The 23,940-nt window shown below is 60.2% G+C and overlaps 2 protein-coding genes across 6 annotated transcripts; both read right to left on the bottom strand.

Annotated features, from left to right (window-relative positions):
- Window positions 1-1,251: 1,251 nt before the first annotated feature.
- Window positions 1,252-7,649, bottom strand: GFAP (glial fibrillary acidic protein). Its single transcript, XM_064473379.1, has 9 exons — window positions 7,183-7,649; window positions 6,546-6,606; window positions 6,110-6,205; window positions 5,882-6,043; window positions 4,851-4,976; window positions 4,419-4,639; window positions 4,180-4,223; window positions 3,375-3,460; window positions 1,252-3,030 (listed from the first exon to the last, which is right to left on the bottom strand). Exons 1-9 carry the CDS (start codon window positions 7,647-7,649, stop codon window positions 2,989-2,991), a joined length of 1,305 nt encoding a protein of 434 aa, XP_064329449.1. The 3' UTR covers window positions 1,252-2,988.
- Window positions 7,650-10,898: 3,249 nt separating this feature from the next.
- KIF18B (kinesin family member 18B) lies at window positions 10,899-23,274 on the bottom strand. 5 transcript variants are annotated; one of them, XM_064473013.1, is made up of 16 exons: window positions 23,253-23,274; window positions 22,400-22,800; window positions 19,545-19,702; window positions 18,970-19,074; window positions 18,587-18,697; window positions 16,898-17,098; window positions 16,502-16,678; window positions 16,024-16,098; window positions 15,800-15,912; window positions 15,351-15,486; window positions 14,983-15,098; window positions 14,035-14,249; window positions 12,728-13,271; window positions 11,969-12,061; window positions 11,676-11,767; window positions 10,899-11,333 (listed from the first exon to the last, which is right to left on the bottom strand). In XM_064473013.1, the coding sequence occupies exons 2-16, from the start codon at window positions 22,713-22,715 to the stop codon at window positions 11,218-11,220; spliced, it is 2,568 nt and encodes an 855-aa protein (XP_064329083.1). In that variant the 5' UTR covers window positions 22,716-22,800; window positions 23,253-23,274; the 3' UTR covers window positions 10,899-11,217. The 5 variants fall into 5 exon arrangements, with proteins under 5 accessions (XP_064329083.1, XP_064329085.1, XP_064329086.1 ...); XM_064473015.1 differs by having other exon boundaries at window positions 12,728-13,268; XM_064473016.1 differs by lacking the exon at window positions 23,253-23,274 and having other exon boundaries at window positions 15,363-15,486.
- Window positions 23,275-23,940: the final 666 nt, after the last annotated feature.

Raw genomic sequence — 23,940 nt, 5'->3', positions numbered from 1 at the left:
TTATTAGAAATTTCTAATATTCTGATCATTAGAAATCAATGTGACCAAATTCTGCCAGCAGCTGCTCATCCTCCCTTTTGGGTCAAGAGTGTGATGGTGAGGACCGGTGTGGAAAACTCCCCGAGCTGCAGATTGGTGTGGCTTGGTAGGGACGGGCGGGCTTTTCACACCACCATGGCTTGTTCCTGGCTCTGCCGCTGGCTTGCAGTGGGGTTTTAAGCTCAATACAGTCCTTTTCAAAAGAGTACTCTTTTGTTGCAAGATTTTCTGGCCCAGCTCTATAGACTTCTCGAACAGCATCAGTGATTTATTAGAGCTGTTTTTCAAAGAGGCTGCTAAAAAGATCCACCAAACTATTTAAATCCAATTAATTCTTGCTTTTCTTACCCTTTTAAACTGTTTTTCATTGCTGAGAACTTTGAGTGCCAACATTTCACAATGTTCAATGTTCCTTTGAGCTCCTTAGCTGGAGAAAACCCATTTTTTAAAAAAATCTTTCATTTTTGAAGGGGGAAAAGACATTTTCAGATGAGTCTGATGGAGTTCCTCAGAAATTTCCCTGGTTTGGGATTTTTTTCCACTTGCCTGTCTCGGCACAGACTTGTGAGTTGATATTTATGCCTGACAAAAGATGTCCTCCAAAGAGGATAGCATCTCTGCAGGGTTTAGGTGGCCGCTCACTCGCTCCTCAGCGTAGAGCAGGGCTTCCCCACGGAGCTCATCTCCGTTCCTTTCTCAAGGCTGTGGCTGGGGGATCTCAGCTTTCCCCGGGGAAATGCCATTGACCCGCAGGCTGGGCAGCCTTGAGGGTCCCAGCAGGGCTGAGGCATTTGAACCACACAGATGATGCGCAGGATCTCAAATCCACCATCGGTCCTGACAGCTACAGCGGTCCCAGGAGCTTCCCAGGAGCCGCAGCCTGGGTTTGTGCGGGGAAGGAGCTGGGTTTGGGGCTGAAGACCCCCGAGCAGGTCCCTTCTTCCCCTCCCTCCCTCCTGGGAAGGGGATCTCTCCCACCCTGCTGCCTGGCTGCCACCTCTGGGGGGTTATCCTGCACCTGCCTCCCCTCTGTTGCAATCCCTTGCGGGTGCTGACCCATGAAGCGTTGGTCATGCCACGGGGTACAGCGCTAAGCTTGTGTCCCCCGGCAAGTGTGAGCCTGGTTTGGGCTCCCGAAGGGCCTTGCCACCCCAGCTAATCCCAGATAACCCCCGGCACTGGGAGAGGTGGACTGAAGGCATGACCGTGGAATCACAGAGCTTGCATTAGCTTTATTTCTCATCTCAAGCTGCCGCAGGTGTTAGTGCATTAATTCAGTAGTGAGGTGGGCTGCAAAGCTCCAGCCGGAGGCTGCTCATAGGGGACCGAGCCCCCGGCCACCACCATCCCACCCCAGATGCCAAACCTGGGCAGCACCTGGGTCTCCTCTTATAACACCTCCTGCCCCAGGAGTGGCCTTTCCGGAGCCAGTAGCTGCAAAGCATGCTCAGCACCGGAGCCAGGGGACGAGGGGGGCAGAGGGGATGAGGGGGGTGGCATCCAAGTGGCATGCCGTGCGCTCATCCCAAAGGGCTTATGGGGTATGAGAAGCGCTGCTGGGTTGTTGCTCCAATGTTAGGTGGCACCAGGGCAGGTTTCGCTTGTGGTCAGTAGCTAAATCAAAGGCGGGGACAGGGGCTGCGGGCAAGCACCAGGCTGGCGATGGCCCTGGGTGGGCCGGTGGCATGCACTGGTCTGGGGGGAGCACAGGAGGACAGATGCGGGGACAGGGCCACGTGGGGCCCAGGGACAAGGGATTACTTCCAACCCCATCTTGAATGCCCATGCAGGGGATGGGCTTGGCTCCATGTGTGGCAGGGATTGTGGTGGGGCAGAGCCCCAGTCCCTGGCCCCCTGGCTCCTAGTGTGAGCCCGGGGGGTGCAGGCATGAGGGTGGCTCCATCTGTCCTCCCCCATCACTTCTGGGTTGCAGGAGGCACCTCCTGCTGTGAGAGCACCCATGGGTGCCCCAACTCCTTCCTCCTCGTCTTCCTCCTCCTTCTCTGCACTCCCCTCCTCTCCATTTTCACCTGCATGGGACCCCCCACGTGAGGTGTGAGGTGCATGGCCGTGGGTCACCCCTTGTCAGGAGCCCCTTGGGACTGTTTTTCCCCACCACAGCGATGGGGGCACTTTGGTGGGGAACACCCAGTGGGGGCCAGGACAGCTCCATGGCACTGTGCCAGGAGAAGCCCATGAGGCCACCCAGCCTGCTGTGCCCACCACTGCTCCAGACCCACAAACCACCCCAGACACCCCAGCATCCCTGGGAACCCCTCATTATCCCCGTTACATCACCCTTCTACACCATCCTCACAGCACCCTGCCTCTGCATCCTCACATTTCTCCTGCCCGTGCCTCTTGGCTAAGCCCACCCGATGCTCAGCGACGGGGGAATGTCCTTCACCAGCTGGTACCTCATCCCCTGCAGCCCCCCCAAAGGCGCTTAGGGCCTGGGTGCACTGGGGAGATTCAGGGTGACCTCTCAGGCCAGAGAGAGGGCAGCCAGGTGGGATGCGGAGATAGATGGTCTTGGCACCATCATCTTGTCCGACTGGTGCACAGAGACTGAAACAGGATGGACTCTCTCCCTGGGCATTGGTGAGCTGGAGACCCAGGGTGAGCAGGGGCACGGCCCCAAAACTGCTGGTCCCTCCGTGCTGTGGGAACACGGCAGCATCCTGGCTCTGCCTGGTGCCGCTCACCTCCCCGGGTATTGCCCATCGGACGGGTGCTTTGCCAGCAGCCAGCACCGAACAGGGTGTCGGTGGTCCCTGGAGCACAGGGTGACATGGGAGAGGCGAGGAGTGGGAGGGAGGGAGTCAGCCCCCGCTGAAATACTGCTGGCTTCTCCTGCGGCCTGTGCCCGGCCACAGGGCTCCCTCGCAGCATCGGATGGGACCTACGGAGCTACGGCTACAAGCGTGCGGCTGCTGCAGCTCGCCCACCCTACGCCACCTCCTTGCGCTCCTGCTTGGACTCCTTGATCACCTGGAGGCAGAGGGAGAGGGGCCATCACCCCGGGCTTGGGCTCTCCTCCCCAGCCGAGCCTGCCTGGGGTCTGAACAAGCCTCGGGACAGGGACAGGGGCGGGGACAGGGACAGGGATGGGCATGGTTTTCTGTGAGCTGCCAGGCTCAGCTCCACCATGGTCCAGAGCTGGCTCGTGCCATGCTCTCAGGGCACTGGGATCACTGGCTCCCTGCCTGGGCCGCTCCCGGGGCTGAGGGATTGTGGACCCATGCACATGACAAGTGACCCCCCTTGGGGATACCCCATGGGGAGGCAGGGATGGAGGGGAGGCAGCGTGGGTGACACAGATGAGGACTTCTCACCTCTCCATCTCTGGTCTCCACAGTTTTGACCACGATGTTCCTCTTCACATGGGCTTCTGGCACAGATTTAGTGTCTGGGCTGGTCTCTAGGGGACATGGGCAGGGCACAGCAGTGACCCAGTGCCTGGGGTATGGCTCCTCCAGCTGCACTCAGGGGAGGGGCCCAAAGGGACCACATTGGGTGGGAAAACCCTGAACCACAGGAGATGGTGGCCCTGGGGACATGACCAGCCTTAGGGACACTGTTGGCCTCAGGGACATGGTTGGCCTTGGGGATGCAGCTGGGGATGCAGTTGGCACTGGGGATGTGGCTGGCTTTAGGAAGTGATTAGCCTGGAGGAAACAATTGGTACTGTGGACATGGCTGGCGTTGGGCTTGTGGTTGGTCATGGGGACACAGGTGGCTTTGGGATGTGATTGGGTTTGGGGACAGGGTTGTCTGTGGGGACACAGTTGGCACTGGGGACACAACTGGCCTTGGGGATGTCACTGGCCTCAGGGACGTCGTTGGCCCTGGGGATGTGGTTGGCACCGGGGATGTGTTCATGTGGTCAGTCAGTCTTAGGGACATCATTGGCCTTGGGGACACGCTCAGCTTTGGGGATGTGGCCATGGTACACTCCTCCCCCCATCTAGAGAGAACCTAGCAGTCCTGGTTCCTTGAGATTTGGAGGAAAAACTCCTGGTCTATCTGGATGGGGCAGGGACAGCCAAGATGGCACCTCCTCCCACTGAGCCCCCAGAAGCCACCCCTGCTTGTGCCACCATCGCAGCCCCCCCACCCCACGCGTAGCCACGGCCTCACCTCGGATCTGCAGGCTGGAGAAGCTCTGCACAGGAACAGTGATCCTGCCGGAGCAATGGGGGTGTTGGAAAGAGCATCAGGGTCCTGCCCTGCACACCCGCTCAGCCCTGCCCACGGCTGGGGCAGGAGGGCTGGAGGATGGTCCCCAAGCAGGTCGGACATCCCAGAGGGACCACGGGGGCTTGGGGATGGTTTGGGATGGGGAGAGGGGCAGGACAGAGCCCCTGCTCTGCCATCACCTGCTCTCCTCGCCCTCCAGCAGCTTGCGGTACGTGGCGATCTCGATGTCTAGGGCCAGCTTGACGTTGAGCAGGTCCTGGTACTCCTGCAGGTGCTGGGCCATCTCCTGCTTGAGGCTGCGGATGTCCTCCTCCAGCCGCACCACCGTGTCCTGGTAGCCGGCTGTCTCCAGGGCGTAGCGTTCCTCCAGCTCCCGCAGCTGCCTCTCCAGGGACTCATTCTGGGGGTCCATGAGGGGGGTGACATCCTCCACAGTCACTGTCTCCCAGCAGCTCGGAGCTCTCCAGAGCGTCCATCCATCTCCCATCCGTGGGGACCAGCCATTCCCCCAGCATTGGGTGGTGGCCCCCATGGGTGCCAGGGAACCCCATGGTGGTGGCAGCCCCCCGAGGCCACGTCCCCCCGCCTTGCACCCCACAGCCATCACCTACCGAGCCCCGCAGAGCCTCCAGGTCGCAGGTGAGGGCCTGGAGCTGGCGCCGGTACTCGTTGGCCTCCTGCTTGGTTGCACGCAGGGCCTCCGCGTGCCGGGCGGCCGCGTCCGTCAGGTCTGCAAACTGGTGGGGGGGGACACATGGGATGGGGCCAGGCAGCAGGGGCGTGCCCCGGTGGCACACGGCGTGGGGCCATGGGCCAGCTCTGTGCCACAGGAGGGACGTGGCCCCAGTAGCACGTGGCATGGAGAAACGTCCCTGCTGCTGCAGGGTGGTGGGATAGTGCACATGGGATGTGCCCCCAGTGCCCTGTGTCCCCAGGGACACGTCCCTGCTCCCATGGCAGGAGGGGGACGATGCACATGGGACGGGCACTTGATGTGGCGCTGGTGACACATCCCTGTTCCTACAGCAGGAAGGGACACATGGGACATCCCCAAAGGCATGTGTCCTGGGGCCGCATCCCAGCTCCCGTGGGAGGGCTCTGGCCCCAGCAGCACGTGTTGTGGGGGCACATCCAGCTCCCACAGGAGGAAGGGACAGCGTACACAGATGTGCTGCCAAAGGCACGTGGTGCTAGGGACACGTCCCGGCTCTCATGGGTGGAAGGGACAGTGCATGTGGGGCACGTGGCTGATGGCATGTGTCTTGGAGGCAGGTCCCTGCTCTCTTGGGGCGGTGGGACAGTGGACACGGGACACATCCCTGCTGGCAGGTGTTGCTGGGGACATGTCCCTGCTTTGCGGGTGGGAGGGGTGAGCTGTGGGATGTCACGGGGGACACGTCCCTGCTCCTGAGGGATGGTGCGCGTGGGCCACGTCACTGAACACAACTCCTTAGGGACTGTGCCTACAGGACTCACCACTGGGGACACATCCCTGCTCCCCACGGGGACCAAACCAAGCCACGGGACGTGAGCAGGGACAGCGGGCATGCCAAACCCCATGCACCACCACCAAGCAGAGCCATCCAACCCCAGCCCCAAGAAGGTGACATCCCAGGAGAGGACAGCCAGGCTCCCACCACACCTTAGACTTGTACCACTCCTCAGTCTCCTGGACATTGCTGGCAGCCATGGCCTCGTATTGGCTGCGGATGTCACGCAGGGCAGCTGTCAGGTCCGGCTTGCTTGCGTCCACCTCAACATGCACCCGCTGCCGGGCCAGCTGCTCCTGCAGCTCCCGCAGCTCCTGGGGGGACAGCGGGAGTCAGCCTGGCCCCACAGAGCCCCAGGACCCCCCCCAACGCGGGGTTACCTCCTCGTGGACCTTGCAGAGGAAGGCGATCTCATCCTGCAGGGTCCCCACCCGCCGTTCCAGGTCCAGACGAGCCAAGGTGGCAGCATCCACATCCTGCCACCGTGAGGGACAGGAGGGACCATCTCCAGTGCTGGCCACTCGGGTCTGCTCCCTCCCGAGCTGCCTGCCCTGCCCACCCATGACCATCCCTGCTTCTTTCTGCCCATCCCTGCCTCTTTCTGCTCCATTCATAACACACCCCAGTCCCTCACTGCCTGCTCCTGTTCATCCCTGCCCTGTCCTTGCCCGTCTTTGCCCCATTCCCGTCCCATCTGTCCATGCCCATCCCTGCCTCACCCCTGCCCCATCCCTGCCCCTCCATGACAGGTCTGAGCTGGGGGCTGAGCCCCTGGGGTGCAGGATGGGGGACACAGGATCCGGCCCCTGCCCTCACCTGCCTGTAGGCAGCCAGGTTACTCTCGGCCTCCAGCCGCAGGGTCACTTCGTCCTGCAGCCTGCGCCGGAGCAGAGAGGCACCGTTACTCGTTAGGCACCGTTACTCATTAGGCACTGTTACTTGCCACTCTCAGCCCCACAAGCAGACCGACCCCCAGGATGACACAGCCCCACGCCACCAGCACCCGCACCCCATGTCTGTGTGCCCACCCCACACCCCCCCACCACTGTCCCACACTGTTCCCAGGGGTCACCCTGGTCCCTGTTGCAGCCCATGTCCCCATCACCACCCTGGTGACCATCAGTGCCTGGTCCCCAGGGCTACACTGGTCCTGGTGGCCACCCTGATCCTTGGGGACACCCCAGTCACCATCCTAGTCCCAGGGGTTACCCTGGTCCTTGCCACCACCATGGCCCCCATCACCACCCTGGTCCCCAGGACAACCCTGATCACCATCCTGGTCCCTGCTGCCACTCTGGTCCTGGTAGTCACCGTGACACCCATCCCAACGGTCACCCTCAGTCCTGTTCTGGTAGCCACCCTGGTCCTCATCACCACGCTGGTGCTCCTCACCACCCTGCTCCTGGTGGCCACCTTCATCCCCAGGACGACCCCAAGCAGGGCAGCGCCTTACTTCTGCTGGAGGCTGCTGAGGTCCTCAGCGAGGTTGTCCCTCTCAACCTCCAGATGGGCCTTGGCGGTGGCCAACTGTTCCACATGGTGCCGCAGGTTACGCAGCTCCTCCTGGTAGATGTCGGCCACGCGCGAGGGCTCCTGGTCCCGTGCCTGGTTCAGCTCCACCACCAGCACCTTGTTCTGCTGCTCCAGGAGCCGGACCTTCTCGATGTAGCTGGCGAAGCGGTCGTTGAGCCCCATCATCTCCACCTTCTCGTTGGTGCGCATCTCCCTGAACTCCGAGTTGAGCGCCGTGGCCAGTGAGAAGTCCATCTTGCCCAGCCCCAGGCGGGCACCCACGCGGGGAGCCGGCTGGGTGCTGCGGGGGGCCCGGAGCCGGGCTGGGGGGCTGGCAGGGAGCACCCGGTACACCGGGGTGCTGGGGCCGAAGCGGCGGCCATAGGAGGACGGCCGCTGGCTCTCCATGCCGAAGGAGTGGGCACGATGTGCCCGGTCCGGGAGGTTTTATGGAGCCCGGGGGCCCCTGGCCCCGCTGGCTGCCCCGGCGCTGGCCGCCAGCCAGGGAGCCAGAGGGCCAGCACGAAAGCCGGCCTTTGTGGCGCCCGGCGGGGGCGGATGCGCCCTGGCACCCAGCCCAGGCACCGCAGCACGGCCCCTTGCCCACCGCCTGCCCCCCCCGGCAGGCACCGCCAGGGCCCGGGGGGAGCCTGGGGCACACGCCAGGGTGGGAGGCAGAGCGGCGGCCACGGGCACCCATGGGGCAGCCTGTGGGTGGGTGCTGGGCGCAATGCCATGGGGCACCGTGGGTGCCGGGTGCGAGGCCGGGTGCAGTGTCAAACGGTGCCCGCTGCAAGGGCCTGGGCTGTACCTGCGCCCCGGGGACCCATCGCCACAACGACCCTGGACACAGCAGTGTCTTGAGGTGCTCAGGGCAGAGACACACACTGGGCAGGGGTGGGTGTGGGTGGGCACGGCCACCCGCTGTGCACACATGCCTGCATACGTGTGCACAGCCCCTGCCACGCACACACCCCATGCACGCTGCTGGTGGGGGTCTGCGCACACACGCCCCACGCCACCCTGTGCACACACCCAACAGGAGGCATCCTGCAGGGGTGCACAGGCATGCCTACCCACGTCCACACGTGCACGTACGTCCCTCCACGCTCACGTGCACACACACGCCACATGCAACACACACACGCAAGCCTACCCTTGCGTACGTGTGTGTACACATGCACACAGCGTGCGCAGATGCGCACACGCATGCTGCTTTCCCTGAACACGTGCGCACACGCACGTGAACAGAGACACACACGCCCATCCACCCTTCCACGAACACACGACGTGCACACACACGGCCACCCTGCTACAGGCACTGCGCACACGTGGACGTGCACGCGCGCACACGCACGCACACGCGCGCACACGCACGCACACGCGCGCACACACGCCCACGCTCCCCGTGCCGCATCCCGCGGGACAAGCCCCGGCACAAGCAGCTCAGCACCAGCCACCAAAGCCCTCTCGCCCCAGCGGGCCGAGGCACTTTGCAGGCAGTGCGGCAGCGCGGGCAGGCTGCTAATTAAGGCAGGCTGCTAATTAAGTGGCTGAAGCCTCCAAAGTCCTTTCTACCCCAGTGGGTCTGCAAAAGTGCTGGCTGGTCACTACGGGAGCCTGGCGGGGGCTCAGGGCGCTGGGTTCCCTTCCCTGCTCGGGGGGCCTGGCTTTTGCATGTGCACGGCCACATCATTGGCCACACGTGCACTGAGTTTGGGGGGTCCTTTGCCCCCCGTTGTCCCGTGGCAGGAGGGGACCGGGGGCCGGGACCCCTCCCTGGGCAGGGGCAGGGTGCCAGGGGCTTTCCCTGAGCAGCTGAAAGGGGCTTTGTGTGAGGCCGGAGCCGGCGCTGCCCAGCACAGCCGTGGGGTGTCTTTGTGCCACGGCACCGCGCTGCCGGGAAAAGCCGGGGGACGGATCCAGGCATGGCAGCGGTGACGGGCACGGGGCCGCTGCCAGCACCGTCCCCTCCGAGCCGCACCATTATGGCCACAAACTGGGGTACAGCCTGGCCTTAGGCACAGCCCAGGCGGGGGACGGGGCTGTTGGGGACAAAGGGACATAAGGGACACGCAGTGGTATCAGGATGGGTGCCCTGAGAGGCAGCAGGGATGAAGCCAGAGGACAGGGGTTCCCTCCTGGGGTGCCAGTGGGGATGCCTTGGGGACAGGGGTGGGGACAGGTCTTGCCGGCTGACAGCTAGATGGCAGCCGATGGCTGGGAAAGGCTCCCTGCCCGCTCCGGGACAGGGACGTGTGCCCAGGCCCCGCTGGACCACAGCCACCATTGCTGGGCCACCACCAGCAGCCAGTCAGGAGGGTTCTGGCAACAGCCCTGCCCCTGTGGGTGCAATGTGTGGGGACCCAGAGCCACTGGAGAGGACACACAGGTGGGACTGGTGGCACCAGGGCAGCGCTCAGGGCCAACCCCTCACTGCCACATCCCCCTTTAGGCACCAGAAGCTCCAGCCCCCAGCCCACCCTCCATGCCCATGCTAGATGTTCCCATGTCCCACCAGCTGTCCCCAGCTAGTGTCACCACAGGGGCCAGGGGTTTTCCCCCCACAGAAACATGGGGTTTGGGGCACCCATGTACCCCATGCATGATGTTTGGCAGCCCCAGCCTGCCAGAACAGCTACATCCCTGGGGACACGTGCTGTGTGACAGCCCATGGTGACAAGGGACCTCCCTCCCTCGATATTTTCTGAAGTCCCCTGGGGCACACAGCCTTTGCAGGGCAGGGGGGACAGAGCAGGCGTATTGGGGTCCTGTGTGAGCCCCCATACCCCTCCCCAAAGATTTATTCACTCCCAGCTCCTACGCAGCCAGGATCAAAGCATGAAAAGCTGTCACTCCCGGCGGCTGCAGGGATGCAGAGCTGGGCTCTCCCCCCTCTTCCTCCACCCCGGCCCCCTCTTAATGAGACAAACGAACTGGGAGCAGGCTGGAAGTTTTAATTAGAAGCTTCCAGCCTCTGAAAAGACAAAGGCGAGATCTGCCGCTCCCAGGCAGGAAAGTAGAGCAGGAGGAGCCGGTGACCCTGGGCCCCGTGGGACAGCAGCACACCCGGAGTGCGAAGGGGGGTCCACCCTCCCCATCCCACTCCTGCCGCATCGGGTCACTGATGATGGGGCCTACGAGGTGCTGGTGCAGGCAGCCGGCAGTGCCTCGGTGCCCAAATAAGCCCTGGCATACCAGGATGGGGGTTGGGGGTGCCATGGGCAGCCACTGGCCCAGGTAGGGATGCTCAGAGCTCTCTGCCCCAGGACTGGGCATTCACAGGCAGCCAGAGGGGGGAATCCCACAAGGACAAGGAGACAAGGGTAGTAGCAACAGGGTTTAGCAGGGGGAAACAGCTCAGAAACACTCTCCCCCCTCTAAGCAAAGCAGCAGGAGCTTCCCCCACCCCTTGCCTGCACCCTCGGCCACCGAGGAAGTGACCCAGAACGCCCAGGCACAGCAAAGGGGGCAGGAGGCAACCACAGGGCCTCCATAATGGCAGGGGATGGGGGGTGAAGAGGAAAAGCCATGGCAGAGCCCAGCCCCAGGAGCAAAGGCCTTTTCCAGGCTGCTCAGACAGGAGCCACTACCCAACCCCAGCTCCCCCTGCGAGGGGGAGGCGAGAAGAAACAGCCGCACGTCTCCCCTCGCCCCTCTGGTTTGAAACGAAAGAATTTATTAAAAGAGTGTGTTATTTCTTAGCATCACCCATCTGTTAGCACTCGACACCCCGGCACGGATTAGAGAGGGGCTGAGAGGGAACAGCAATAATCCATCTGCTGCAAAAACACACAGGGCTGCGCCGAGGGGGGTATGCAGCCAGGACCCTGGGCAGGAGGGGCTGGGGGTGACTTCAGGGGTAGAAGGGCTTGAGGGGAGCGTTGTGGGGCTACAGGAAGGGAGGGAGAGGGCTCCCAAAGAAAGGAAGAAGTTTGGCACCTGGGTTTGCACATTGGGAGGGATGGTGGAGCAATCAGCATAAGAGCTTCATTGGCTGGGGGGTGGGAGCAGGGGGGGCGCTACCAAGTGCCATGAGCCCTTTGGCGCTCCTCTTCCTGCCCTTCCTGGTGAGAGCGCTCGAAGGATGTTCTGAGGAAAGAGGAGAGAAGCAGATGAGGCAGCTCCTGGGGAGAGGCAGCAAACCCAGATCCCCTCCTGATGGTGATCCAGGCACTGCCACCTCCCTCCTCCTTTCCGCCCCTCTCCAAGCACCTACTGCCCTTCCCCAAGGCCGTGGCTACAGCCAAGCAGCAGCAAACAGCATCTTCTACCAGCACCAAATGTCCCGATTCCAGGTATTTCCCCCCCTCAACTGGAATGGGGCTGGCACAGCACCAGTTTGCTGCCTGCCCCAAGGCAGGGGTCGCTCCTGCAGCTGCAGGGAGGGGTTCCCCAGGCACCTGGCTGGGCACGGAGGGGTACTGGGCTCACCTGGGATGCGGGAGGGCTGTGCAGGTCTTTGGCTGTTGCTCAGGACGTGGGTGCTGCAGCTCTGGAGCCCACTCAGGTAGGGGGAAGCAGTGCTGCGAAAGAGAAAGGGGCCATTTTAAACCCTGAGGCTCAGGGTGGAGGCCCCCCATCATCCCCAGATGTCACAGGTGGGGCAGAGCTGACACAGGCAGGGATGGGGGCTCAAGCCCCAGAGGGGAGCACAGGCAGGAGCTGCCAGCCCCTGCTGCCTGCACAGATTGCTCTGGGGCACGGCCTGCTGGCAGCTGTCTCACCTCTCCACTCGCCTCCGTTTCTGTGCACGTCCTTTGGAGATGGAGGGCTTGGGGATGGAGGAACCCTTCACGGCAAACACTGAGACTCTGGCTCTGCAGCCAAGGAAAGAGGGTTAGTGCCAGGGCTGGATCCTGATCACCCACTCTCACAAGGCTGTGAGGCAACAGGGCCAACACCATCCACCTGCAGGGAACAGAAGTCACAGGAAACCTGCCCAGTTTTGTAGGGGAAAATGATTCCAACAGGGATAAACCCTCAGGAGATCCACACAGGTGGCAGCAGCTACCTGGGCAGCGCTGCTCCGTAAGGTGGTTGGGCTGTTCCCCAGTACCCCAAATTCATGTGGCTCTCTAGAAGCCAGAGCCTCTTTGAAGCACCAGCAATAAAAAAAAATAAAGCCCAAAAAACCCCACACTGCGCAGTCCTGACCCTTGTTCCAACCTCCCTGGGAGGCCAGGCAATGCCCTGCCTGCTTCCCACCCAGCGCCTGGGGCTCCAGAAGCTATCTGGAGGATGTTCCTCCATGTCCAAAGGGAAAAGGAGAGAAGAAATAGATTTTCTTGGAATGTTTTTTATATCTTTGCAAGCAATTCACACAGGAGCTCAGCCTGCTGGCTGCCCATCCGGAGGCAGTGTCTTTCTGCCCCGTCTCCCCTCTTAGCAGAGCTGCAGTGATCCACAAAGGATTCACCGGGACAGCAAGACCGTGGAGGGAAGATCCCCCCAAACATGGATAAACCATCCAGGGCAGCACTTACTTGGGCACGAAGGGGCCAACCTGCTTGTTTAGGAGGTTCTGGACATTCTCGCAGACAGGGAACTCCGGCAGGCTGAAGGCAGCTGGCTGGGCCAGGCTGGGTGAACCGCTGTCCTCGCAGATCTCAAAAGTCACATTCAGATTGTGGATGGGCAGAGCAGGCAGGGTGCAGCAGTTTTGGGCAGCCGACACTGCCAGGGGCACGCGGCTTTTGGTGACCGTCCGCGGGCAGATTTTGGGGGTGCAACACGATGGCACCGGGGAGACAGGGGGTGGCTGGGATGCCTCTTTGAGACAGGGGCTGCCTGGGTTCTGTGTCACCCTGGGAGTCTCCGCTGCTTTCCCACCTTTGTGCTGGCATTTCATCTGTGCTTTGAGGCTGCAGGGAGTTCCTGATTGGGAAGTGCTGTCCATCTGAGACCTCCTCCTCTTTTTAGTTGGGCTGGGAACCATCGGCATGGGGCTGGAGAGCGAAGCGAGCTCCTCCAAGCATTGCAGGGCAGCGCGTGTCACAGGGGCACTGGGCACGGCAACAGACACCTCTGCTACAGGAGCAGAGAAGAAAGAGTCACCTCCCTGTCTGCAGTTGCCAGGCACTCCCAAACCCTGGGGCATCCCCCTCTGCCCCTGTCACAGCTCAGCAGAAGTCTGCCCAGCGAGCCCTACAGCAGCCGTTTGCTAGCACGTGTTTCCATCAAGCCGCATTAAACCCAGAAGAAAAGAACCAACACAAATAATCCTGCGCCTTGACAGCCTAAAGGAACCGGAGCAGTCCTAAAGCAAGTGCCCCGTGGCAATGCCTGCTCTGTACCCAGAAAACAGGGTCTGCAGAGCCCACAGCTTCACTATTGGGTTCATGCGTTGGCACTGAGGATGAGGAGGGAGAGCTCAGCCCCGGTCAGACGCAGGCTGGCAGTTGGGAGGCTGCAGCCGGGCTGACTTGGGCAAATATACCATGGAGGAGTAAACAAGACAAGAAAAAATTAGGATCAGAACTGCTGCTTTGGTCTCCTGGAGCAGAAATATCACTCACGTTTAAGCTGACTTGCACACACACGCTGAGCTCCCTGGAGACAAGGGCTGCTCACAGCTCCTGCCGTGCCCCGGGCTGCCAGCAATGCTGGCTACCCTGAATCGCTCTACAAAGTGGGGCTGGAGCCGCTCTCAGCATGCCCTGCTCACCACCACATCAAGAGAAACTCATCTCTCTGCCCTGTGCCCACAGCCGGGAGCTGCCCCCACCCCAGCTCCTCCAGCACACACCAATACAAAGGAGAGGCGACAGCACTGACTGTCCCAAATCCTCACCGTCACAGCCCTGTTGCATCTTCTGGGCTGCGGTGGCCCCACTGGCCTCTGCAGGTCTGTTTGGAGGCATGGCTTGCTCCTGGCTTCCACCAGCCTCCTGGTGGACCAGACGCTCCATTTCCTCAAATTCAGAGACTATGTCAGGAGTTAGGAGGTTGGCAGCCTTCAGGAGGGAATACTGCTTTCGGGCAACGCTCAGGATAGTGGCTATGAGCCTGGGACAGAGAGACAGACCCAAAACCCAGTTAGCAGGTGAGCTTGAGCCAGTGCCACCAGTACCAGAGGCTCAGCACCACCAGCATCACCTCTGAGACACCTCCTCAGGTGGGGCAGAGCCTGTTAGCAGAGTTCTGGGGGAAGAGGGGCAAACTGGGAAGCTGTGAGGTACCCAGGCTGTAAGCCTCTTACTGAAGAGCCTGAGCTGTGTTCACCTGTTGGTTACAAGGGACCAAATGGCATCCACAGACTTTTTGCTGGGCCTCAGACACTCGTTAGCTCAGCTAGAGGCAGACAGAGATCCAGGCACACGTCAAGGCCAGCCTCCCTCAGGAGACCTTTCTAAAGAGGTTCATTCTGCCAAGATGCTTGGGGCAGAGACATCAGCAGATGGTGCCACGGGAGCCCTGCCAGGGCAGGACCTGGGGGAGCTGAAGCAGGAGGAAAGACTTTGCTGAGGTAATTTCAGGACTTAAGGCTCACACAGTTGCTGCTGTGCCTGGAAACCTTTATTACTGGCATTTCCAGGAGAGATTATACCATGGGATTAGATCCCCAGGAGCCAAATCCCTTATTTTACAGGGCAGGCAGTCATCTGCAAGCAAAGACCTGGTCTCACATCCATCTAGACCATCCCTAGGATGGCTACACGCAACACAGGAGGGCAGGCAACCCATCCTCTGCAGGCAAACAAGAGGAAGTGGCACACGGGGATGGCACGAGGACACTCACGTCTGTCTCTTGCTGCCGGGTAACCCCTGCAGAAGGCAGCTTAGTTTCTTCGGTGTCAGCTGGGCATCTGTCTGCTGGGTTGCTCTGGGGCTGCTGGGAGGCATTTCCTCTGGAGCCTGGAGCAATCACCCAAAAGACCAGGATTAGACCATATTTGAGCTGAGTTTGGTCCCCAAAATCCCCCTTAGCTGGGAAGTTAAGGGGTTTCGTTAGCAATCCACAGCCTAGCACATGCTGAGCCAGGACCCCATGGACGGGCTGAGCTCCTGCCCTCTCCCAGCATGCCCAGTGGACCCCACAAGGGTATTTGAGCCCCCCAGCCTCGTCTGGGCCCTGCTTGTCACGCCAAGCCCTCCTGCACTGCCCACCCCTTCTCTCACCTGGTCGTCCTCCAATTCCAGCTGCAGCTCAGCAGGCCATCCAACTTCCAGCTCCTGCTGCTCTCCATCACTCTCCCTTTGATCATCCAGGGCCAAGCATGTCTTCGGGACAGCTTCCTCCAATCTACAGAAGCCAGAGATGAAGCCACTGAGCCAGAGATCCTCTGGTGAATCTATCATTTTGCATAAGAAGTTTTGGGATGGATCAAACAGAGGATTTGGCCTTTGCAACCCAGCTTCCCTCGGTGCTTGCGTGCTGTGGTCCATCAGGCTCGTAACTACACCCAACCACAGTCAAGATGACGGTGCGCACCAGCAGAGAAGCGTATCTGCTTTGTCAGACACCTAGACTCTGACCAGCCCTAAAACCCTGCAGACTCCTTGACATGGGGGACACCAGGAGGTCACACCAAGCTCCTCCTCCCCACCAGCCTCACCTGGGCAGCCCCCCTGGGCTCAAGCTGAAGGGACCCAGCAGCGCCAGCGCCTGGTTCCCTGCCTCCCGGGCGGCGCTCTCATAGGCACGAAGCTTTGCCCGCAGAGCTGCCACCTGCGAGGAAGGATCATGTTGCTCAGATGGTTTCATGACCCCTGGGAGCTCAGAGGTCTGCATCCAAAGCAAACCACAGCTGAAGACAGAGCCTCCCCACCAGCACCTCACCTCTGCTTTCAGCTGCTCACAGATTGCAGGGTATTTACTAATGTGGCAGTCAAAGCTCAGCACATTACTCTTCAGCTGCAGAAACAGGGATGAGGAAGAGGTTAAAGAAGCACTGGAGCAGCACAGACTGCTCTCCCAACACTGGAGCGGTGCAGCTACTCAGCCTCCACCAGGCTCCAGGGTCCCCAGGGAGGCCCAGGATGGCTGCAGTGGACGTGATCAGTGCTCAGGGGCCTGCTGTCCCAGCCATGAGCCTTTTTGGACACTGGGCTGAGGAGCTTTAGCAGAAGCCTGGGCACACAGCACCTGTAGGTTCTTCAGCTGCTTTCTGCCCAGAGTGGCACCCCAAGAGCTGGAAAACTCAAGCTGGAAAAGGGAGGCACCCACTAATCTACCACACCATCCACCAGGCTCCTTCCTACATCCCCAGCAGCTCCCAAACACATGACAGGTCACCGCTGCAACGCGAGGTCCTCACCGACAGCTTGATCTCCTTGGCCTGGCTGGCGTACTTCAGCGTGTTGTAGGTGTCCTCGTAGGCCAGCACAGAGGGACTCACAGCAGCGATCATGACGGTGCGGCAGTTGCCGCCAATGGAGTCCTTCAGCAAGCGTGTGAGCTTGCTGTCCCGGTATGGGATGTGGGTTTTCTTGCTCTGTACCAAGAGATCAAGGGTCTGCTCAGCTTTTGGCCCTCAGGCACTCAGCTCTGAACCCTGTGTTGCAAGGGGACGGCCACGCTCATCCCACGGCGCCTCTCAGAGCCCAGTCCAGGCTGCCGTCCTCACAGCACCAGCAACGCTACCACTTGATGACACCCCTCCCATTCACCCCACCCAGAGAGCCAGAGCCCAGCAGGGCCACGCAAGCAGCGCTACCTTCGCATCAGCCAGCGCTTTGATGACATTGATGAGGGCCAGCAGCGAGCGGTTGATGTTGGCACCTTCCCGGAGCCGCTCTCCCTTGGTGTTGGTGACTGAAGCTCGCTCCGAGCCTGCCAGGTCGATCAGGCTCATCTTGGCCACTTGCAGATCCCAAGTGAGGCTGCCAGTGCGATCCTGCTGCTTCACGTAGATCTGAAGGGACAGAGATCGGTGAGGCTGCAGCTCAACAAGGCACACAGCATTGTTGGTTGGAGCCAGCATCACCAGTTTCAATGTTTATCAAAGGACGGCAAAGAGGATCACACAGGCCATGAGATGGAGCAGGGGGAAGAGAGGAGCCCAGCACATCGAGAAGATAAGCCAAAAGCTGGGCAATGACATGAGTAGCAATGACATGGAAGGGAACTTGCCAGAAGTGACAGAGCTACGGAAAATAATCAGCACCTCCTATGCTTGGTGAGCGAGCAGGGTACAGCTGGTCAGGTCCCCAAAGGGCAACACGCCGACCCAGAGCCCCGGCATGACCAGGGAAGCGCTCGCACATGGCGACAGCCCCAGCCCCAACTCCGACACTGGATTCTGCCAGCAAAATCAGACACCAGTGGGGGCTGCAAGCCCCCAGGCACAATCTAGTAGTGCCCCCAAGGACTTTTGGTGCCAAGCTCACTTCCTGGCTGGTGCGGGCAAGGAGGGACACAGCCCCCAAGACTCACCTGGCAGCATCACTCTGTAAATTCCCCTTCTGCATCCCTAAAGATCTCCTAGGAGAAGCAAACGCTTCCCCTACCACCCTTTAACACCCTTGGCCTCCCAGAAGGAACTCCTGCATGGACTGGAGGTGCCATGCTGATGCTCAAGGCTGGTAACTGGTCCTGCATCCTCACCAGACTGCGATTTGTCTGCCGGGAGACAGAGCCAGCAGCAGGAAGGGCAGATTTCCAGCACAGCTAATGGACTTGCAGCAGGCAGGAATCCAGCACCCACCGACAAGCCCAGCTGGGAAGCTGGCTGGGAAAGCATCCAGACACCTGGACTTCCCCCCTGCAAGCAGCAACAGGCAAAGCACCAGGTTCAGAGGGAAATTGAAGTCAGAGCCCTCTGTCTCCCCACACAGCTATGACAGCCCTGCTAATTTGAGGAAGGGCCTGGCTGGAATTGAAATCACCTGGCAGGTTTGCCTAGGAGAGCACTGAGAAATCAGGGGCACAAATTTACAGACCCCCCAGGGGAGCATAATTCCTGGCTCAGTGCTGAGGGGGACACGACAGAGGAGACAGCCTGCCTGTGGCACCGGGGGGGGAGGCACAAGAAGCCAGCAATAACCAGCCCCCTTTGTCCTGGGTCAGGTTTCAGTTACGGCTCCCACACACTAAATCGACAAGAGTCAAAAGCACAAAGTGAAATTTCAGCCCTTGGGAGATGTAACACCAAGCTGGGAGCACAGGGCCATCCAGGAGACATGGCCACCAGCATGACCAGTACATGCTGTCCCACTGGAGCACAGGCTAGTGGCCTCCCCAGTCCCGTACCTCTCTTTTCAGAGCCACTACCCTCCTGATTGTCCCTGGGGCACACCAGGAGCAGCAGCAGGAATGCCACCATGCTGGTCCTGGCACGGGTCCCTCCCTAGCCCCCTTTTCAGCGTAGATCCTGAACGACACCGCAACCACCAGCCCTCACCTGGAAGATGGCATGTGAGCGGGAGGAGGTGGCGTTGGCATCAGTGGGATGCTGCGTCCGGTTTTTGTTGCCGTTGGCCAACATCTCCAGGAGCTCCTCTGCTGACACAGGCTGGGAAAGAATGGGCAGAGGGGACATATCAGGGCACCCCGTACACAGGCAATGAGACAGCCTGACACCAGCAGCTATGGTGACTCAGGCTGAGAGTTCCCACAGCTCTGCGGGGCTTGTTCAAGCTCGGGGTCACATTTGCTACCAACCAGGAGCCCCACAGACAGCACCCCCATGTCTTCACATGCACCCACGCTCCCAGGACACACATCGCTTTCAGAACTGGTGTAGGCCCAGCGTTGCCCAGACCTTGTGCCCATTTATATACCCACCTGGTGGAAGGAGAGACCCTGAACCACGACTCCTTTCTCAGGATCCTCCCGGATGGCCAGAGGGCCCTTGGGCTCCAGAAGGTCATGAATCTGTTCATTGTACACCTGGAGCAGGGAACTCGATGTAAGGCTAAGGTTTGGTTCCCCAGTGTCAAGCAGGAAGAGGAGCTTTGTACCCCAGGATCACACTCAATCTGGTGTCACCCCCAACACCGCCTCTGGGACCTTGTTATGCTGAGCGGCTGATGGTGCTTTAAATGCAGAGGCCAGCTCCGGAGGGGTTTACGGGCTAGTCACTGCACCACCACTTCTCCGGAGCCCTCATTGCTATGAGAAAAATTCCCATCCATGTCAGGGAAAATTCCCTGACTCCAGATGGGAGAAACCAGCAGCACCAGTTCACCAAACTGGGTGGGTAAGCCTGCTTCCAGTCAGGCTCCAGGGCTGCCCTGACACCAGGCACAGCTGGCAGCACACCAGGTACCCCAAGTGTGGCATTACAGGGTCTGGATCAAACCCAAATCTTAGTGAGGGTGACCCAAGGCCGGAGGGGACATGGCTCGGCCCCAGCATACCTCCTGGTAGGAGACTAGGACCTCACAGCTCTTCTCCTCCTTTCTAGCCTCAATCCTCTTGTACAGCTCCACCATGGTGAGGTACATAATGCCAGGGCTTTTCTCTGAGCCCAGCATGGTGTAGGTTTTCCCTGCTCCAGTCGCACCATAGGCAAACACTGGTAGGAGAAAGGGTGGATGGTTGAAATGATCATTAATTAATGGAAGCAGTGTAACGTCCACTCCTTGCAGAGAAGAGAGCTTCCCGCAGCAACCCCTGCAGCGGGGGTTGCTTGCAGGCTTCATGGAGACAAGGCGAAGCTAATTACCCCCCATGCTGGCTGGACTATCCTTTAGTGCAATTTTTTTTCTCCTCGTTTCAGCCTCTCTAATTTAGCAGACATTCAGAACGAATCCCCAAACCATCACCCCCTTGGAGGCCATGCTCAAGTCACCCCAAATCTTCCCTTTAACAAGCCAAGCAGCCCCATTCCCCCACCTCTTACCAGAAGGTGTTTCTTCTTCCAGACCTTGTAATTCATCTCATTTTTCCCTCCCATCTTTCAACACCTTCTTTAAGCATCACCATCAGAGCAGGACACACTAATCTAGAGAGCCTCAGCCCTTCTCCCCATTAGCAGCACTCGGTGCTTCGTGACTCTCTCTTATGAGGATCCTGGAGTTATTTTATGCTGATAGAGACACGAGATGTGCCTGCCAGGTGGGCACGGTGACAGAGGCAGTCTTCAGCAGCTCGCAGAGCATGCTGGAGAGCCAGGAATAGCATCCTCCGGTCCCACTGCCCGGCCCATTGCACGATTAGACAGGAGAGCAGTCGTCTCCTGCTCAGTGCCTGCCTCGCAGAAGTGATGTGCTCGTTAGGCTGCTTGTCTGCTGACAGCCTGCGAATGGCACGAGGGTCTGCAGCGCTGGGCGAGGAGCTTTCCAGACCCAGCTTTACAGTGCTGCCAGCCTGGGAGAAGCTTGTAAGAGGCACAGCAGCCCCCAAAGCACCCCAAGACATGTCTGCTTCATCCCAGATCTCACTCCAAAACTCAGCATTCTCCCAAAGCTCTGCCCATCACGGCAATTTGGGCTAGGAAGGGATGGTGCAACCAAGGTGCTTTTCATGCCATGGATGCACCTGATTTCTTCCCATTCTTCCTGCCCCAGGAGAACAGAGAACAAGCAATTCTTATCCCTCAAAATGCCTGGAAAACCCCTGCCCAGCCTCATTTTCTACCATAATGCCCACCTCTGTCCTCTACATCACATCTAAAGCGTGAGCACCATTGTAGCCCCTGTTATCATGAAACCACAGAACAGGCTGGGAGGGATCTGGAGAGACCATCTGGTCCAAGCTTTTCTGGGAAAGGGAGCCCAGATGAGATTATTTTGCACGCTGTCCAGTGGTGTCTTGAACACCTCCAGCCACGGGGACTCCGCTATGTCCATGGGGAGGTTGTTCCAGTGTTTGTTCTCACCGTAAAAAATCTGTCTTATATTGAGATGAAAACTCTCCTGGTGCAAAGTGTACCTGTTGCGCCTTATCTCCAGGTGACCAGAAAGCCTTCATCTTCTCTGTAGCTGCCCTTTAAGTACTCAAAAACTGATGATGTTCCCCCAAGTCTTCAGGGAAGAGAGACCCAACTCCTTCAGCCTTTCCTCCTAGGGCAGGCTCTTCAGCCCTCAGATAATCTCCATGGCCTTTCTTTGGAAAGTCTCCACTCTGTTCACATCCTTCTTGACTAGAAGGACCTGAGCTGGACACAGCATGGGTGGGATGACCACGTCTCTGAGCTAGAAACAGCCCTGTGGATGCAGCCCCAGATCCAACTTGCATTCACTGCCACCACGGCACACTGCTGACTCCCATTTAGCTCGTTGTCCACCAGGACCCCTAGGTCCTTCCCAGCAAGGCTGCTCCCCGACCACACAGACCCCAGGCTGTACTAGGCTCCTGGGTTATGCCATCCCAGGTGCAGGACTTCATAATCATCTGGTTAAACTTCATACTGTTCTTGCTCACCTGATCTTCCAGCCTGGCCAGGTCTCTCACCACCTGCTCTGCAAACCCTCTCCCACAAGACAGGATGAGACCCCACCTGGTCCAGCCCTGGGGACCCCAGTACAAGAAGGACACAGACCTGTCAGAGCAGGGCCAGAAAATGATCCAAGGGCTGAAACAGCTCTGGTGTGGAGGAAGGCTGAGGGAGTTGGGGCTGTTCAGCCTGGACAACAGAAGGCTCCAGGGAGACCTCATTACAGCCATTCAATATTAAAGGGGGTTTACAAGAAAGACAAAGGGACACTTTTTACCAGGGCCTGTAGTGACAGGACAAGGGGCAATGGTTTTAAACTGAGCAGGCAGGTTTAGATTGGACATAAGGAAGAAACTCTTCACTGTGAGAGTAGTGAAGCACTGGACCAGGCTGCCCAGAGGAGTTGTGGGTGCCCCATCCCTGTAAGTGTTCAAGGCCATGTTGGACAGGGCTTTGAGCAACCTGATCTGGTGAGAGATGTCCTGCCCATGGCAGGGGGTTGGACGGGATGATCTTTCAAGGTCTCTTCCAACCCAAACCATTCTGTGATTCTATAAGGGCACTTCATGTTTTGCTTCCCCTCATTTACCTGCTGAGATTAGTTGACATTTCCATGTCAAGAACTTCCCCATCCTGACCACTCTTGCAACTGCCCCAGCTTGGTGCCACCAACAAGTTTCAGGCTATTCGTTCCTGTGTTGCTGTTGTCTCCCCTCTCTCCCCAACTACTTGAGGGCTTCCAAAATAAATCCACAGCTCTGCCAAGCCCACCCAGCCCAGGAGCAGATCAGGCAGGAGCTCTTGCAAGGATTGAAGGGGTTTGCCAGGTCTTACCTGAGCAGTTGTAGCCATTGAGGACACTGTCCAACATGTCACGGGTGGTGTACTGGAACACTTCCTCCTGCGTGGCCCCCTCCCCGAAAACCCGGTCAAAGACAAATTTCAGGTCTTTGCCCTGGTGCTTGGGCCCACGGGTGGGCAGCACGCCGCCAGGGGGGCCACTGGCCTCCTCAGGGCCAAAGACAAGGATGTTCTGGCCGATGACATGCAGGATGGGGTGCGCGGCCCGCTCTCGCTCGCAGGGGTCGGGGGGCCGCACGCGCACCACGACGGCCACAGTGCCCTCCTCGGACGAGGAGCTCAGCGCCATGGTGAGGCATAGAGCTGAGGGGGGGGCACGGTGCTAGCTGGAGGACGTGGCTCTGGGCTCGAACATACCGGTGGCCTCACATGCTCTGAGGGGGGGAACAAGTCAGCCAGGGGGTGAAGCAGTGGAATGGGAGCCCAAGGCTGGGTAAGGCCTCCCACCCCCTCCCTAAGCCCCACAGGTGCCCCTATAGCTGCCCTTACAATACCCCACGCCCTACATCCCCCTTCCGACCCCTCCCAACGACCCCACATCCCCCTTCGGGCTCCCACAGTCCCCTTCCACAGCCCTGCTACCCCCTCTTCAGGTCCCTATAGCCCCTCTCACGCCTCTCCCCCACTCCTCCGAGCTCCTATAGACCCGCCACAGCCCCGATCCTCCCCAAGTCCCTATAGCCCGCCCAGGGCCCTTCCCCCCATACCGGGCCCCTTCCCCCCATACCGGGCCCCTTCCCCCCATACCGGGCCCCTTCCCCCCATACCGGGCCCCTTCCCCCCATACCGGGCCCCACAGCGCCCCGACGCTCCCAACGCCGCTCACTCGCCGCTTCCGGCGCTCCGCTTTCAAACGTCCCGGCAGGCCCCGCCCTCCTTTCTGATTGGCCGCTCTTCAAACCTCCCCCCTCATTGGCTGCCCCGCCCCACGCGCCCCACCCGTCCGGCGCGGTGCCTCACGGGAGTCGTAGTCCCGCCGTGCCCCGGGCTGGCCGCCATCTTTGCCCCATCCCCATCCCCGCCGTGGCCGACGGGCCGGGGCGGCCCCCTGAGGGCGGGGGGGGACCGGCGGCACAAGCGCTGTCCAGCGGAGAGAGCCCGGAGAAGGGCCCGAGGGAGCTAGGGGGCCCAGGGTCCCCCCTGGGGCCAGCCAGCGTGGGTGGCTGCGGCCACGCCAGGCCTTCGTGGTGGCTTTTTCCTCACAGCTGGGAGCTGACAGCCCCGGCCCGAACGAGCCCCTGCTGCCCGGCCGCCACCTTGTCCCCAATAATCAGGGCTGAGGAACGAGCACCAGGGACCTGCCGGGGCCTGGCAGGGGAAATCATCCCTGCACCCTGTCCCCAAGGCTGCCCACGTGTCCCCAACGGCTCCCGCCCTCTGACCCCGCCGCAGCCGCTCAGGAGGCAGCCGGTGGCCCCGGGCACCGCTGTCACCTCTAATTGGGCCATGTCCTGCCCGCGCCGAGGCGGCGGTGACGGGTGCGTGTGCCGGAGGGTCCCCACGCTCTGTGTGGT

This window comes from Phalacrocorax carbo, chromosome 25 (genome assembly GCF_963921805.1).
Source record: "Phalacrocorax carbo chromosome 25, bPhaCar2.1, whole genome shotgun sequence".
NCBI lineage: Eukaryota > Metazoa > Chordata > Aves > Suliformes > Phalacrocoracidae > Phalacrocorax > Phalacrocorax carbo.
Note: the sequence above shows the minus strand (reverse complement) of the source record. Positions and strands in the feature narration are given on the sequence as shown.

Excerpts from the sequence above, each read along its gene's own strand:
- KIF18B (XM_064473013.1), bottom strand. The coding sequence starts at position 22,715 with ATGGCGCTGAGCTCCTCGTCCGAGGAGGGCACTGTGGCCGTCGTGGTG. Across the intron at positions 16,679-16,897 it reads CGCTGGCTGATGCGAAGGTA|AGCAAGAAAACCCACATCCC; the intron begins GCGCTGCTTGCG and ends CTCTTGGTACAG. Across the intron at positions 15,913-16,023 it reads GTGAGCAGCTGAAAGCAGAG|GTGGCAGCTCTGCGGGCAAA; the intron begins GTGAGGTGCTGG and ends CCTTCCTCGCAG.
- GFAP (XM_064473379.1), bottom strand. The coding sequence starts at position 7,649 with ATGGAGAGCCAGCGGCCGTCCTCCTATGGCCGCCGCTTCGGCCCCAGC. Across the intron at positions 6,607-7,182 it reads CTCAGCAGCCTCCAGCAGAA|GCTGCAGGACGAAGTGACCC; the intron begins GTAAGGCGCTGC and ends GCTCCGGCGCAG. Across the intron at positions 4,640-4,850 it reads TGGAGGCTCTGCGGGGCTCG|AATGAGTCCCTGGAGAGGCA; the intron begins GTAGGTGATGGC and ends ATGGACCCCCAG.